Source organism: Nematolebias whitei, chromosome 19, assembly GCF_014905685.2.
Source record: "Nematolebias whitei isolate Nwh7 chromosome 19, NemWhi1, whole genome shotgun sequence".
In the NCBI taxonomy this organism is placed as follows: Eukaryota; Metazoa; Chordata; class Actinopteri; order Cyprinodontiformes; family Rivulidae; genus Nematolebias; species Nematolebias whitei.
This window is the reverse complement of record NC_056516.1, coordinates 40,938,791-40,955,964: the sequence shown is the minus strand read 5'-3', so window position 1 is coordinate 40,955,964 and position 17,174 is coordinate 40,938,791. Positions and strand designations below refer to the sequence as shown.

At 40.2% G+C, this 17,174-nt stretch overlaps 1 protein-coding gene across 1 annotated transcript in view; it reads right to left on the bottom strand.

Moving 5' to 3' along the window:
- Nucleotides 1-17,174, bottom strand: part of sdc2 (syndecan 2) — a 52,419-nt gene that overhangs the window by 26,245 nt on the left and 9,000 nt on the right. Inside the window, exon 3 of the mRNA XM_037693089.1 lies at nucleotides 9,655-9,827. Within this exon, the coding sequence (XP_037549017.1) occupies nucleotides 9,655-9,827 (173 nt within the window). The remainder of the gene's footprint in view (nucleotides 1-9,654; nucleotides 9,828-17,174) is intronic.

The following is a 17,174-nucleotide window of genomic DNA, read 5'->3' as shown; positions in this document are numbered from 1 at the left end:
AGTCACCGGTGATCAGAGCGTGTCACCGGTGATCAGAGCGTGTCACCGGTGATCAGAACATAGTCACCGTTGATCAGAACATAGTCACTGGTGATCAGAGCATGTCACCGGTGATCAGAACATGTCACCGGTGATCAGAACATAGTCACCGGTGATCAGAGCGTGTCACCAGTGATCAGAGCGTGTCACCAGTGATCAGAGCATGTCACCGGTGATCAGAACATAGTCACCGGTGATCAGAACATAGTCACTGGTGATCAGAGCATGTCACCGGTGATCAGAACATAGTCACCGGTGATCAGAACATAGTCACTGGTGATCAGAGCATGTCACCGGTGATCAGAACATGTCACCGGTGATCAGAACATAGTCACCGGTGATCAGAACATGTCACCGGTGATCAGAACATAGTCACTGGTGATCAGAGCATGTCACCGGTGATCAGAACATGTCATCGGTGATCAGAACATGTCATCGGTGATCAGAACATGTCACCGGTAATCAGAACATAGTCACCGGTAATCAGAACATAGTCACCGGTGATCAGAACATGTCACCGGTGATCAGAACATGTCACCGGTGATCAGAACGTGTCACCGGTGATCAGAACGTGTCACCAGTGATCAGAGCGTGTCACCAGTGATCAGAACATAATCACCGGTGATCAGAACATGTCACCGGTGATCAGAACATAGTCACCGGTGATCAGAACATAGTCACCGGTGATCAGAACATAGTCACCAGAACAGCCACTCCAATAGAATTTAATTTGGGGCGTCAGATGTTCTGCCCTGTGGACACATTCAGCTGGTTTTATTGCATGAATAACCACTAACACTTGACCTGACGTAAGCTGAAACACAGCTGCAGCAGAACCTTCTGTGTTGTGGAGGTATTCTGTTAAATCCATTTGGAGCAGACAGAGGACCAGAACAGAAAACTGAGGAGGACAGACAGAAAGAGGGACATTTAATCAACATGGTGGAGTCTTATTTAACCAGTTCTGTGGTGAGTGTGGCTGTGATGGGTCAATGGATAACGCATTGGTCATGTAATTAGAAGTCTGTGGGTTTGAGCCCTGGTTAGAACATTTATTTGAATGTTCTAAAATCATTTATTCACTTACAGATTTTTTTAAAATATAAGTGAAAAACTTTTACAGATGCAAAATTTTTGAGCGTGTGTGTTCGGTAGTAATGTGTTCTTCTGTGTCGAGGCTTCGAAGCGTGTGTCGAGTAATCCAGGAGGAATTATGTGGAGCGTGTATCGAGGCGTGTATCGATGACGCATGTAGTGACGTTCGAGGCCTCGCTAGCAGGTCGTACCATGTGACCGATTCAGGAACTGGCTCATTTGTATGCGCAAGATTCGAAATATAAGGGGCAGACAGAAAAATCCATCATCGCCATCATCATAAAGACAGATTAAGATTATTTGCAGATCAGATTTAGACTATTTGAGGTCCTTACAAACATGATTTCTATTTTCTTTTATTCAACTTAAAACTTCGCAAACCAGTTCTGTTTTTATAATCCATCTACTTGTTTTACATTTTGAGTCCACTTGATGGCGCAGTAGAGCAAATGAAGCACCGTGGCACGTTGGATCATGAGTCGAGCTGTTTAATGGAAAGCCTCAGTGCTTCATGAAGCTTCATCTCACCATCACTAGTGTTTGGCAATCCTCTCTTCCTCTCATGTATCAGACAGTTGCATGTTATGTTCATTAATTTAGTCGTGCACTGAAGTGGTCAAATTATCCCCGTTTCTGATGGAGGTGGGAGGTGTCTGTTCCTCTGATTTATAAGACTGGACTGTTTTTCATGAGCCACAACCTCGACTCGGGAAGAAGAAAAAAAGCTGACAAGTTTGTACACAGGGACCCTGTGTCACGATCCGTCGGGGTGAAGAGGTCAAACCCAAGTGCAGGAGGACCGGAACCCAGTGCGAAGGGCTGGACCCACATTCAGGAGAACCGGATGGCTTGGGGAGACAAAACTGACAATTAGTATATCAGCACTAACATAACACAGAATGCTAGTGATGGGTCTGATGACACTGACACCTCAGTGCTGAGCAAACAAGACAAACACCTTCTGTTACAAATAAAGTCCAGTTGTTGAATTATTTGGATTTGCCTGCAATGACTTTTTTAATCCAGCAGATGTCGCCATTAAGTGATACAGCAACCTAGAGACAATGTCTTTGAACGTAGTCACCTATAATATAAAAGTATCCTGATGCATGCTATAATATAAAAGGAATCAACAACCCAATAAAGAGGAAAAAGATCTTAGGACAGTTAAAGAATATGCATTGTTCTATAGCTTTACTTCAAGAGACACACTTATCGCAAACAGAACACTTAAAATAAAAAAGGGAGTGGGTGGGCCAAGTCTATAGTGCTTCATGCAGTGGGGGGGGGGGGAACAAAAAGGGGTAGCCATCTTAATTAACAGAAGTGTATACTATAATAATGAGAAAATCTTTCAGGATACAGAGGGTCGGTATGTTATGGTGGTTGGTATCAGAATCAGAATAAACGTTATTGGAATTGCACCAAGGTAAAACGCGAATATGTACGTACAGTCGTCCAAAAGATGGGCGGAGCGCACGAAGCTGCAACTACAGGAGAGCGCGGCCATTTTATCCTTATCAGATAATAATCTTGGATAGGAAAAGGGGGAGAAACACGAGGGTAGATAGTGGTATTACAAAAAAAGATCTTTCACATCTTGTCTATCAGGACACGATTTGAGACATCAAAAAACTCTACCAGCAAGCACAATTAAAACATTACATTTGCATTTGACATCAAGGTGTTGAGATTTGTCCATGAGCGTTTTTTCAGATCAGCCACAGTTTCTGAGGATGTTGTTTTCAGCCAGCAGTTCTGATAAGCCTGCACAGAAAGTTCTTTTTTTTTGGGGGGGGGGGGGGGGGGGGTGATAGATGAAGCTTTTGTCCTTGGGTACTCATGTCCCAGGAGAAATTTGATAGTTAGCCCATCTCCGAGGTCATTGGGAGTCAGATTAGATAAGCTTAATATTTGTTTTTCTTCAGGCAGACCGATTTTTCCTTCAGCCTTGAGTCCATCTGGGCGTTCTGGTTCCGAAAATGTTTAATTGTGGGATTACATTCCACTGATCCATGCTACAAGTCTCCTTCAAGTTTGAACCCACCACGCTGACGAGTCCCAGAAGCCGCAGGTGGTCTGCGATTCTCAATCGCCTCCACCTTACGGTTAAGCTCGTAGACCAGACGATTTAAAGTTCCCACAGCGAGGACCAAACCTTCACACCGACTCGGAAGCTTTTCCATGGCCGAAACTGCTCCCGATGTCTTTTTCAAAAGTCAATAAAACAGAGCCCTGCCGATGCCAAAAAGCAGAGTCCCTGCTATCATAAATCCAAATATGTAAACGTCTTCAACATCCTCGAGACAAAACTGTAATGCACATCAATTGCCACACTCCCCACGAATCCATGACGTACCCCGCAGAGTGATTCTCAGCTGGACACGCCAGTTCCCCAGGACCTTGTCATTGTGATGAAAAAATCTTATCAATAGAGTTGAACGCCCACGATACCAAATCCATAATCTTCTTAATTTATGTTCGGGAGATGAGACCCAGGCGCTTCAGACAAACAGAGAGCAGAGCAGGAAGAAGGAAAAAAACGGGGGAGGAGAAACAGAAGCTGCCACCTCAAGGAGAGCCTGGGAGGAGAAAAAATGTGTATAGTGGCAGGAATGAAGATAATGGTTTTAAACATCTGTGCACCAAATGAAGATTGCCCACATTTTTAAAAAAAGATTGCCCATCTGTTGGCGGAGAAGGGTGAGGGACCGATACTTATAGGGGGTGACTTTAACTGTGTAACTAGAGAATTTGCATTTCCTTCGAAAATGCACGTGTGAATGCCATTTAAGGCCCTCCCAGCAAAGCATCGCTTCGGCCATGCCGCGACCGCAGGAGCTTCAGCCCCTCCACCCTGTCGCCATCGCGAACGCTGTCATGCCAGTCCCCCACACGTTCACCACGATGCGCATCTCCTGAATGTTTGACATGGCCTTCTGTCCATTTCAGTACTAGTACAACTAAAGGTCTTACAAGTATACGTGAAATCCGACTTTCCAGACAGGAGTTATTGCGACTTCCTGTTTTGTTGCAAACTTTTGATGAGCACTTCATATATGCTTTTCCACATGTCATGTCGTAATCAACAGTTACAGTTTCGTTTTTATAAATTACACAGGGTCAAGCTGGAAGAGTCACTCAATAACTGACAGTTTATTCTCTGAGTGGGTGGGCCTTAAATAATTTCATGAATCAACAATATCAAAGTGTCTGTAGGTGTTCACCGATCAAGCACAAAAAATTCAGTTCAGATCGGATGATGTATCACTGCGATATAACTACTGGAATATTGTAGGGGGCGCATTCGAGTCAAATGTTCAATGAAAACAAAAAAGTCTCTAGAATGTGTCTACAAGTGCTCAGACATCATGCACAAAAAATCTGGTGCATATCAGATGATATGTCACTGAGATAACTGTTTGAATAATCTAGGGGGCGCACTTGAGTCAAAAGTTAAACAACCATACAAATGCGTCTATAATTGCTCACTGATCAAGCACAAAAAATCTGGTGCAGATCGTATGATGTATGATGGAGATATAAATGTAAGTATAACGTAGGGGGCGCTATAGAGGCTATTGGCCACTTATCATGGATTCCTGTTCAAGGGGTGGATGATGAATGATCGATCATACTGATTTTGAGGCACCTCAGCTCAAGTCTTTGGATTTTAGAGCAAAACGTATTGCGACGGCGTTACGTTTTACTTCGCCACGCCGCCCACATGCTGCACCCAAAACTGTCAGTGTTAGAAAGCAAGTTACCCCAACATGTCTTCGGTCACTGGACACACTGTCATGCTGATTAGATCACAGGGGTCAGCTTGGGATGTTAAATGTAAAACTTTGCACTTCCTGTTGTTAGGGGGCGTGGCTTAAGTGATGTCATGATTTGACCATTTAGTCTTGCAGGGGACCTGATGTGGATCAATGCCTTGATGGCATTCACACAATTAATAATAAATTGGATAAACTACCCGTAACCACCAAACCACAATCCAGAATGTCCAAAAGTTTATTAAATATGATGAAAGAACTGGGGTTAATAGACGTCTGGTGCCACCTTCACCCGAGGGAAAGAGATTACACATTTATGTCCCATGTACACGGAAGTTACTCAAGACTGGACTATTTTCTTATATTAAAGAAAGACATATTTTGACTTAAAGATAGCACAATTGAGACAATGACCATCTCTGATCATAGCCCAGTAAATATGAACCTAAATATCCTGATGCATGCTCAATAATCCAGGTAGAAAAATCAAAAAAAGTTCAATCTGGTCCTCTGGACATTCAAAAAAAACAAAAGCAAACAAAGCAAAAAAAAAAATCTAGAAACGTTTCGTCTCTCATCCAAGAGACTTCCTCAGTCTGAGGTGCTGTTTTCAGCTCAGTCTCTTAAATAGCACCGTCTCAGAGTGGATCAACCAGTTTGCTGCTGACAACCAAAACCAGCTGATCACATGCTCAAGAAGGACCATCAGCCTAACAATGGGTCATTAGCACACTGATGGCTGTTTACTACTCACAGAGGGCTGAGTGATACTAGCAATCACAGCATTGTAAGAGGGGGACAGTTGAACCCGGAGGCCTCCACCCCTGTTTAATGATGGACGGTTTCTTTTCACAAAGATGGCTTCCTTTACTCCTCTCTCAAACCATCGTTCCTCTCTGTCCAGGATGTGAACATCTTCATCCTTGAAAGAGTGACCGCTGGCCTGGAGATGAGTGTAGACCGCAGAATCCTGGCCTGATGATGTTGATCTTCTGTGCTGGGCCATCCTTTTGGCCAGTGGCCGTTTAGTTTCCCCGATGTAAGACTGATCACAGCCCTCCTGACACTGAACAGCATACACAACATTACTCTGTTTGTGCCGGGGGACTGGATCTTTGGGATGAACCAGTCTTTGCCGTAATGTATTTTGGGGTTTAAAAGCCACTGGAACGTTATGTTTAGAAAATAAACGTCTCAGTTTCTCTGATACCCCCTCAACATACGGAATGACCACTGGTCTGGGTTCCTCCTTTTAACCTGATGGCTGACTGGAGTCCTGTTTGGGTTTCTTCTCTGCTTTCAGGAAGGCCCAGTTAGGATATCCACATTGCTCTAGAGCCTGTTTTGTGTAGGATTTCTCCTTCTGCCTGGCTCCCGAGCTAGTGGGGATGCTGTCTGCTCTGTGATACAGAGTCCTGATGACTCCTAACTTGTGCTCCAAAGGGTGATGGGAGTCAAACTGCAAATACTGGTCTGTGTGGGTGGGTTTGCGGTACACCTCGGTTTGCAAAAGTCCTCTATCAGAGACTGAGACCTCACAGTCCAAGAAAGCCAACTTGCCATTTTTTACATCTTCTCGTGTGAACTTGATGTATTTATCCACAGAGTTGATGTGGTCAGTAAAATGTTGGACTTCCTGAGATTTAATTTTAACCCAGGTGTCGTCAACATACCTGAACCAATGACTTGGTGGTGTCCCTGAAAAGGACGTCAAGGCTCTCTTTTTTACCTCCTCCATGTACAGGTTGGCAACAATAGGAGAAACTGGAGACCCCATAGCACACCCATGTTTCTGCCTATAATATTGCTCCCCATATGTGAAGTAGGTTGACTGCAAGCACAGTTTCAAGAGTTGACACAGTTGTTCTGTGGAAAGCGTGGTCCTGCTGCTCAGAGTGGTGTCTGATTTTAATCTTAAACAGACCACCTCTACTGCATCATCAACAGGAATGCACGTAAAGAGTGATGTGACATCAAAAGAGACCATTGTTTCATCAGTCTCCATGATGACATCCCTCACCTTATCCACAAAGTCCATGGTGTTATGTATGTGGTGTTCTGAGCTGCCAACTAAAGGGATGAGTACAGATGCCAGATATTTGGAAACATTGTAAGTGACAGAGTTAATCATACTAACAATAGGTCTTAAAGGTACACCTTGTTTGTGGATTTTAGGTAAACCATACAGACTAGGTGTGGCCTCCCCTGGGTACAGTCTGTGGTACAGAAAATGGTCAATAGCCTTGTCCTGCTCCAAATTTTTCAGGCAATCTATTAACTTCTTCTTGTAACCACTTGTGAACCTCTGAAAAGAGTGAGGGGATGCACTCACCACTCTTAGCAAGGACAAAAACATCATCATTCTCCCAGCAGACAAAGGAAGGTGCACAGTGATTTTGAACCAGAAAGACTATCATGAGAAAGTTATGACACTCCTTAGTGACTTAACCACTTATGAACCTCTGAAAAGAGATCCAGGAAGTGAGAAGGTGCTATTTATAAGACTGAGCTGAATACAGCACCTCAGACTGAGGAAGTCTTTCGGATGGAAGCTGAAACGTTTCTGCATTTTTTTTTTTTTGTTTTGTTTTGCTTTGTTTTGTTTTTTGAATGTCCAGAGGACCAGATTTAACTTTTTTATATATTTTTTTAACTGGATTATTGAGCATGCATCAGGATACAAGCCCCGGTATATAATTTCAATACAACAGCCAAACTTAAAACCAAATTTAAATTTAATTGGGGCTCTAACTGTATCAAATACTTATGGGTAGTACTTACAAAAGATTTATTAGCGCAATATGAAAAAAATTATGAACTCATTAATGTACGTATAAAAGAGGATTTGGTTAGAAGGGCTTCTTTACCTCTTGATTTCTGCAATAGAATTATGGTTATAAAAACAAACATCCTGCCTAGAGTACTCTACCTCTTCCAATCATTGCCTATTCAAATCCCTTGAGTCAATTTAGAGAATGGGACAAGGTCATTTCTCGCTTTGTTTGAAATGGTATAGAGCCAAGGATAAGATATAAAATCTTACAGTTGCCTAAGTCTGGAGGAGGGATAGGCTTACCATGGCTGAAAGACTACTATATATCAGCACAGGTGAAACCACTTATCCTCTGGTGTAATTTTGATTATGTAACTAAATGGAAGTCCAAAGAGTTGTCACGAGTAAAAATACCTTTACAGAGTTTACTAAATAATCCAGGGGCCATTAAACAAGGTAACTTTCAGAACCAATGGGTAGAATTTTCATTAAATATTTGGTTAGACCTGTTCAAACAATTTAATCTTCAAAAAGAAATTTGCGTGCTAATGTGGCCAGTACATGACTATGAACCAGCTCAAATCGATAGGAGTTATGTGGAATGGGAAAGGCAGGGAATTACTACATTGTGTCTTCTATTAGATAATGTGGAACTTATTGATTTTGCAATTATGTCAGAAAGATATGGCTTAGGTTGACAGGACTTTTATAAATACCTTCAGCTCCACCATTTTCATGTGGAAAATATAAAAAAAAAACTTACTTTAGAGAATATATCACCTATTACCAAAATGTTTATTAAGGTTTATAAATCAAAAGGACTTAAGAAAATAAGTTGAGAACTTTACTGGAGTCTAATTAAATTAAAGGGTAATTCCACACATTATGTTAAAGAGAAATGGAAGAAAGAGCTGGAGATTAGCATTACATCTGAGGAATGGGAAACGATAATTGAAATGTAACACACCACTACAAATTCACAAACATGGAGAGATTTCTCTTGGAAAAATTGTATAAGATATTTTCGAATCCCAAAACAGGTATGTAAACAGACTGGTCTTCCTCCTGTGTGTTGGCGGGGATGTGGTCATTGCCCTGCTGACCACTACCATTTTTTATTTTTTTTTGGGGGGGGGGGGGGGGTCCTGTCCTTAAGCCATCCTGGGAAGGTGTTCACCAGACTGTCAAGAGAGGTTTTGGGTTATGATATCATATTTACTTGATTATTTTTTTTATCTGCGGAGTATGGGCCCAAATATACCAAAAGCTGATAGATATATCCTAAAAATCACGATGACTACAAGCAAGAAAGCTATAACTAAGCAATGGCTTGGTGTGGATCCCCCTACTATCAAACAGTGGATGGACATTGTTAATAATATTCAGAGTATGAAGCATTTAACATTTAAATTAAGATTACAAGAAGAAAAAGGGAAGGCTTTCTAGGAAAAATGGGACGCACACTTTATGTTAAGAGGTGACAACCTATCATTACTTTGAAACTGTCTTTTTTTTAATGGTCAACATTGGTGTTCTTGCTTTTAAAGATCTCTTGTTTAACCCCAAAATGTTTTACCTGATGTGAATATACCCCCACCCCACCCCATTATTATTATAATTATTATTTTATTTATTTATTTATTTAATTTTTATTCTTTTACTATTTTGTTGCTTTATAATGTAAAATGCTTTGGCGAGAAAAATAAAGTAAAAAAATAAAGGTTGAATAAAAAAAAGTTACTTGAAGCGCCTTCTTTCACCTGCGTAATATTGCTAAAATTAGAAACGTCATCTAAAAATGATGCAGAAAAACTAGTTCATGCAATTGTCTTCATCCAAAGTTAGGGAAGATGCTTGGTTTAACTGAAAAATTAAAACTACATCTTAAACAAACTAAAACGAAACTTAAAATCGACCATCAAGTGAAACATTTTGAACAACAAAATGTCTGACTAGCTCTCATCTTACCTCTGTTCTAAAAGGCTTCATGGGCAAGTTGTCCCCGGCTTGTCCACTCACTGTGGCTGCATCCATCCTCTGAGTGGAGTCTTTGGTGGGATCCTGGGAAGGCTGAGCTCCTGTAGGCTCAATAGAAATCTTACTGACAGTCACCATTTCCTCCACAGTCTCCTCACCCACACCTGAAAGAACAGACAAGTCAGGAAATTAACTTTTCCAGAAAAACCAGAATATAGTCATACATGCGCAGACAATCACTTTAATCTTACCAACAATTTACATTGCTATAATCTGGCATAATGCACATTTTATGTCTCTGGAAATAAGAAAATTGGTACTAAAGTCTTTAGTTCTTTGTCAACGTCAATATTATTCAGTTGTTTTTGAAGCACTTGTTTGGACAAGTGCTTCAAAAAACATTAGATAAACTGCAGGTAGTTCAAAATAAAGCTGCAAGACTAGCACTCGGATGTAATTTAAGAACAAATGACAATTTAATGCATCGATGCCTGTCATGGATGAAAGTCTGAGACTAGCATGCAGCCTTCTCTTTTTACACAAAATCTGGACTTAACATAAACCATTTAGACTTTTCTCACAGTTGTTACCACCTGCAATAAACATGTTTTTAATACTAGATGAGCTTCTGTTGTTACATTTATATTACCTCTGCCTAGGACTAATGCTCTCAAAAGAACAGCTGTGTATTGAGAAATTTCTTATTGGAACATGCTGCCTCCTGTAATTACATTAATTGCTGATCATGTACATTTTAAAAAGAATCTTTAAAAAATCTATAATAGATAATGAAATAAAATTGTATTGATGGAATGGGTAAATTAATACTAAAAATGAAGATAGCTCATGCAGCAATCTCACTGAATATTCACATAGAAAAATTTACCCATAACCCCCCAAACTGGAGGTTTCAAGCAAGATGGCTACAGAATTCAGATTTTATTAAATTTATAGGGAAGAAAATAGATAATTACTTTGAGTTAAACACAGATCAAACCTGTGCCTCGGTGAGATGGGAGGGATTCAAAGCATATATTAGAGGAGAGATTATTGGCTTTACAAGTACAAAGAATAAACAACAAAGAAAACGAATGGAAACTCTGGATGAACAGATCAAATCTTTAGAGTTAGAATTAAACATTAGTGAGGATGCAATAAAGCAAGGTGAATTGTTACGTTTGAGAACTGAGTATAATAAATTATCTTCTGATGCAGCAGCAAAAAGTTTAATGTGGCTAAAACAGTCTTATTATGACCAAGGCGAGAAAGCAGGAAAACTCTTGGCATGGAGAATTAAGAAAATGCAAAGTGAAAGAGCAATTAATAGTATTAAGACCTCTTCAGGAAATGTAACAGTAGATCCATCTGAAATTAATGATAGTTTTAAAGAATTTTATGAAAATTTGTATAAATCAGAATGCTTACAGACATCAGAAGAACGAGACATACTTTTAGACCAACTTCATTTTCAAACATTAACAGAGGACACAAAGCAGGAATTAGACAGAAATCTAACTATTGAAGAGATATCACAGGCCATCAAAAGCATCAACAGTGGTAAGGCACCCGGGCCAGATGGCTTCCCGATTGAATTTTACAAAACCTTCCAAGAAAAATTAATAATTCCGCTTTTTAACATGTATGAAGAAGCATTTCAAAACGAGTCTCTCCCGCCCACTCTGAGACAGGCAATGATTATTTTGATATTGAAACCTGGTAAACCTCCTGAAGAGTGCTCATCATTCAGACCGATAAGTCTGATGGGGGTTGATACTAAAATACTGTGTAAAGTTTTAGCAAGAAGATTAGACCCCTATATATCACTTCTGGTTCATAATGATCAAAATGGCTTTGTACCAAAACGCCAGGGGTTCCATAATATAAGAAGAGTTCTAAATATAATTCATGAGAAATTTAATGCTAAGGATACAGCTTTATTATCACTTGATGCTCGTCAGGCCTTTGACAGAATAGAGTGGTCATATTTATTTAACGTCCTCCCGAGATATGGATTTGGAAAAAACTTTTTGAAATGGGTCAAACTTTTGTATACAGATCCTAAAGCCAGTGTCTTAACAAACAATATGGTCTCTAAACCTATCACATTGGAACGTTCTACACGCCAGGGATGTCCCTTATCTCCAATGTTATTTATCCTGGCTATAGAACCCCTGGCCGTGATGATCAGAACACGAACAGACCTATTCGGTATCCAGGTAGGAGATCAAGAGCATAGGTTGGCCCTGTATGCTGATGACCTGATTGTTTTTATGACAAAGCTGAGCATTAGCATACCAAATTTAATGCAACAAATGGAGCTATTTGGACGATTCTCCGGCTATAATATAAATGACTCAAAATCCTCCATGTTACTTCTGAACAAGGATGAAAGAATGAATCCAACTATACAAACCCCGTTTATTAATGCAAGGGAGGGATTTGTGTATCTTGGAGTTAAAATCACTCCAGACGTCAAAACCATTGTATCAACAAATTATGACCCTCTGATTAATGACGTGAAGGAGTCTCTAAATAAATGGATGATAATGCCCATATCAATGATTGGCCGTATAAACATGATCAAAATGAACATATTACCAAAATTTTTATATCTGTTTCAATCACTTCCTTTACCTCTTCCCAAATTATTCTTTGAAGAGTTAAATAGTATATTTAACAGATTCATTTGGAATAACAAAAAACCTAGATTAAGACTTCGCCTGCTGTACCTGCCATATGAAAGAGGGGGGTTACAACTCCCTAATTTTAAATTGTATTACTGGTCTGCACAGTTGCGTTCAGCCATGTTCTACTTTTCTTCTGGAACACCTCCAGCCTGGGTAAAAATTGAACAAACATCAGTAACAAATCTTAAATTAAATCTGTATTTATATTCTGCAAGCCCAAAAAATCTGGGAAAAATGACCAATAACCCTTTTTTAAAAAACACAATAAGTATCTGGTACAAGACCCATCAATATGTGGGAGATAATTCTCCCATCTCTCGTTTTTCACCTCTTTGGGGCAACTCTTGTTTTAAGGCAGGAAGAGCGGATGGGGGTTTTAAAATCTGGGCAGATAAAGGAGTACAGAAGGTGGCAGACCTTTATAAAGATGGTACCCTTCTCACATTTGATCAGTTATGCCAAATATACAACATTCCAAAGAAACATTTTTTTAAATACTTACAAGTTAAACATTTCATTAAGTCAAAATATAAACAGATTGTCTCTGAACCACCATTATCATACTTGGAGAATATTATACTGCAAAATTTGGAGAGGAGAGGTCATATTTCTTTATTTTATACAGCTCTACTAACACATGATAAGGAGTCTACCACCGATAAATTGGATGCATGGAAATCGGACATCCAAGATGAGATAGAGGAAGCAGACTGGGAAGCTGCATGTTTAAAAGCTCAAAAACAATCAATTAACACAAGGATGAAACTCCTTCAATACAAATGGTTGATGAGAACCTACATAACCCCAGTCAGGCTGAATCGCTGGTCCCCTGACATTCCAGACAGCTGTACTAAATGTTTAGATGAAAAGGGTACTCTGCTGCATTGTGTATGGAGCTGTCCAAAGATACAGCACTACTGGGAATCAGTTATACAAACTTTGTCTAAGATTGTTGGAGTAAATATACCTGTTGATGTAAAAATGTGTGTGTTAGGTATATACCCAGAGGATTGTGTTTTTACTTCCAGACAGTTAAAATTGATTGACTTTGGACTCCTGCAGGCCAGGAGGTTAATATCTTTGTACTGGAAGAAAATGGATGTACCCTCAAATCATGTGTGGGTGAAGGAGATGGCATTTTGTATTGTATTGGAACGACTTACTTATATCGTCAGAGGTAAAGGATTAGACTTTGAAGAAATATGGTCACCGTTAACTGAATTTCTGAGACATTACAAGGGAAAATAATTCAGAAAAGGATGCTTGGAGCTGAGCTTTATCTTATCTTATTTTATTATATAGATATATGCTGTTATTTTTTTTATTTTTATTTTTTTATTTGACAAGTGTGGATTTTTTTTTTTTTTTTTATTCCCTTAAATTCTTTTATTTTTTTTTTATTATTTTTTTTATTTATTTATTTATTTTTTTTTATATTTGTTTACTTTGGGGATTATGTTGTTTATTGGAAAATAATGTTAATTGTACTATTATCATTTGCTTGTTTTATAAGATAAAAAATCAATTAAAAAAAAAAAAAAAAAAAAAAAAAATGAAGATAGCTGAGACAGTTCAGTGGAGTTCTGAAATCCGCACTTGGCATACAGCGGCGCCTGAGGACAGCAGAATGGCACAGCAGTATGGCACAGTGAGGGCGAGGAGCAATGGTCAGGAGGAGGAGGGTGAAATGTGGGGCGTGATGGCCCAGCTAAAGGCTAGAAACACCACTGATTCCTACTCTATTCTTGGCCAGTGTCCACTCACTGAATAACAAAGTGGACTTGTTACATCTGAGGATGAGTTTTTCTACAGAGATGAAGAACTGTGCTGTTCATTGCCTAACGGAAACCTGGCTTAACAAGAACATGCTGGACCCAGCCTTCCAGATCAACAGTATTCAGTTATTCTGAGTGGATCATGACAATCGGTTGGGATAAACACGGGGAGAAGACCGTGTTCCTGAAAGAAGAAAGCTGTGGAGAGCTGGACTTGGGAGCTGGGGGGGCTCTGTCCTGAGGAGTTATCGCTGTGTGGTGGAGAGCGTCTGCACCTGCATAACCTTGTGGCACGGCAAAGGGAGACTGCGACTGGGGAGCAGCCCCCCTCCCCTCATGCAGGTGGCTGAGGAGCATTCAGAGCAGCTGTCAGTGCTGAACTCAAGCTGGACTTAATTCAGCCTCAAATGCCTAATGCCTTAGATGGCATTAATCTGTCCTCCAGCTCTAATGTTAAAAATCTTGGTGTTATTTTTGATCAGGACATGTCTTTTATCCCCCACGTTAAAAACGTTACTAGAACCACCTTCTTCCACCTGTGTAATATCACTAACATTAGAAACATCTGATCTAAAAATGATGCAGAAAAACTGGTCCATGCATTTGTCACTTCTAGACTGGACTATTGCAATGGTTTATTATCTGGATGTCCAAATACTTCTTTAAAACGTCTTCAGCTGATCCAAAATGCTGCTGCCAGAGTCTTAACTGGAGTTACTGGGAGAGATCATATTTGTCCAGTTTTAGTTTCTCTCCATTGGCTCCCTGTCAAATCCAGAATAGAATTCAAAATCTTACTTCTAACCTACAAAGCTCTCAACAACCTGGCTCCATCGTATATTACATATCTTGTTGTTCCATATTTTACTAACAGAGCACTTCGCTCTCAGACTGCAGGTTTACTTGTGATTCCTAGAATTTACAAAAACAGAATGGGAGGAAGATCTTTCAGTTATCAGGCTCCTCTCTTGTGGAACCAACTTCCAATCTCTGTCCATGTGGCTGACACATTATCCAGTTTTAAAACTAGGCTTAAGACTTTCCTTTTTGCTAAATCCTATAGTTAGGGTCGGCTTGGGTTTCCTGAGCTGTCCCATAGTTATGCTGCTATAGGCTTAGACTGCTGGAGGACAAATTGACCACACTTTTCACTCTGCTACTGTCTTTACTTACTCTGCTCAACCTGTTTTGTATTTGTAATTATTTTTTTCTATCCTTAACATGTGTTTTTGTTGTCTTTCAGATACACCTGGACCTATACCTGGACCTACCATTCTGTGTTCGTTTGTCTCTCCTTCTGGTCTTCTCAACCAGCCGGTCAAAGCAGATGGCCGCTTGTCCTGAGCCCAGTTCTGCTGGAGGTTTCTTCCTTTTAAAAAGGGAGTTTTTCTTTCCACTGTCTCCACTGTGCTTGCTCAGGATGGGAGACTGCAACGAAGCCAAGATTCAACTTGTCTGCTGGATTCCTTAGATAGAGATCTTTACTAATTGGCTTTTATGTGAATGTTCCTGTAAAGTGCCTTGAGACAACTTTGTTGTGATTTGGCGCTATATAAATAAACTGAATTGAATTGAATTCATCTTACATTTTTTTAACTTTATTTACGTGCGCATGCACGCACATGTGTGTGTGAGTGTGTGTGTACATGTTTATATATATTTGTACTCTTCTGTATTTTTTTTATTTGTTAATTGTTAGGCTTCTTGATCTGGGACCTGAGTCCAAATTTCATATAAGGAGGTGGAACGTAGAGCAAAGAGGGAAGTAGCTAAGGCAAAGCAAAGGGCGTACAATGAGTTGTGTGAGAGACTGGACACTAAAGAGGGTGAGAAGAATTTGTACCGATTGGCAAGACAGAGGGATCAGGTTGGAAAGGATGTGCAACAGGTTAGGCTTATTAAAGATAGGAATAGTAATGTTCTAACTAGTGAGGAGTGTGATGGGAAGATGGAAGGAGTACTTTGAGGAGCTAATGAATGAAGGGATTGAAAGAAAAAGAAGAGTAGAGGTCATAGAAACTGTGGACCAGGAAGTGGGAAAGAGTAGTGAGGGTGAAGTTCGGACAGCTCTGAAAAGTATGAAGAAGTGGAAGGCAGTAGGACCAGTGGAGATTTGGAAATGTCTTGGGAGAGATGGCAGTGAGGTTTTTTATTCAAATATACAATGGCATATATGAGGGTGAGAAAATGCCTGAGGAATGGAGAAAAGTGTGCTGGTGCCTATTTTTAAGAACAACGGTGATGTACAGAGTTGTAGCAACTAGAGGGGAATTAAGTTGATGAGCCACATGATGAAGATCTGGGAGAGAGTTGTGGAAGCAAGACTTAGACGAGAGGTGACTATCTGTGAACAGCAGTATGGTTTCATGCCAAGAAAGAGCACCACAGATGCCATATTTGCATTCAGAATGCTGTTGAAGTACAGAGAGGGTCAGAAAGAATTTCATTGTGTCTTCGTGGATTTAGAAAAAGCAAATGACAGAGTGACAAGAGAGGTGGTGTGGTATTGCATGAGGAAATCTGGAGTGGCAGAAAAGTATGTTAGACTTGACAAAGTCCATGTTCAATAATCCAGGTATAAAATCCAACATTTTTCAGTCAGGTCATCTGGACAGTTTCTTTTATTGTGCTGAAATGTTTCGCCTTCGATCCGGAAGGCTTCATCTGTCAAGGAAACAAACAACAAAACTGATTCTTCCCCCAACAGCTTACTCCAAAGTGGAACAAACCAGTTCTGCTTGTGATTAGATGGTCTCTTTGGTACGCCCCCTCCTCCAGCTCTCTGGCTCTCCTTCCTTCAAGACTGATCATCATTCTGCCGCAGCAATGTTGGCCTCCATACCTGAAGGATTATGGGCCATCTCCCCCATGGACGTGGGGAAGATACAATGCAGCCCAATCACCTTTCAGGTAAACACAGATACACCCATTTGGGTCCCACAATACCCCCATAAACAATAAGCAGAAGAAGGAATCGCAGACTGCAGGAGTTTTAGAACCCTCACAGTCTGAGTGGAACACACCCATCTTGCCTGTAGAGAAAAAAAGG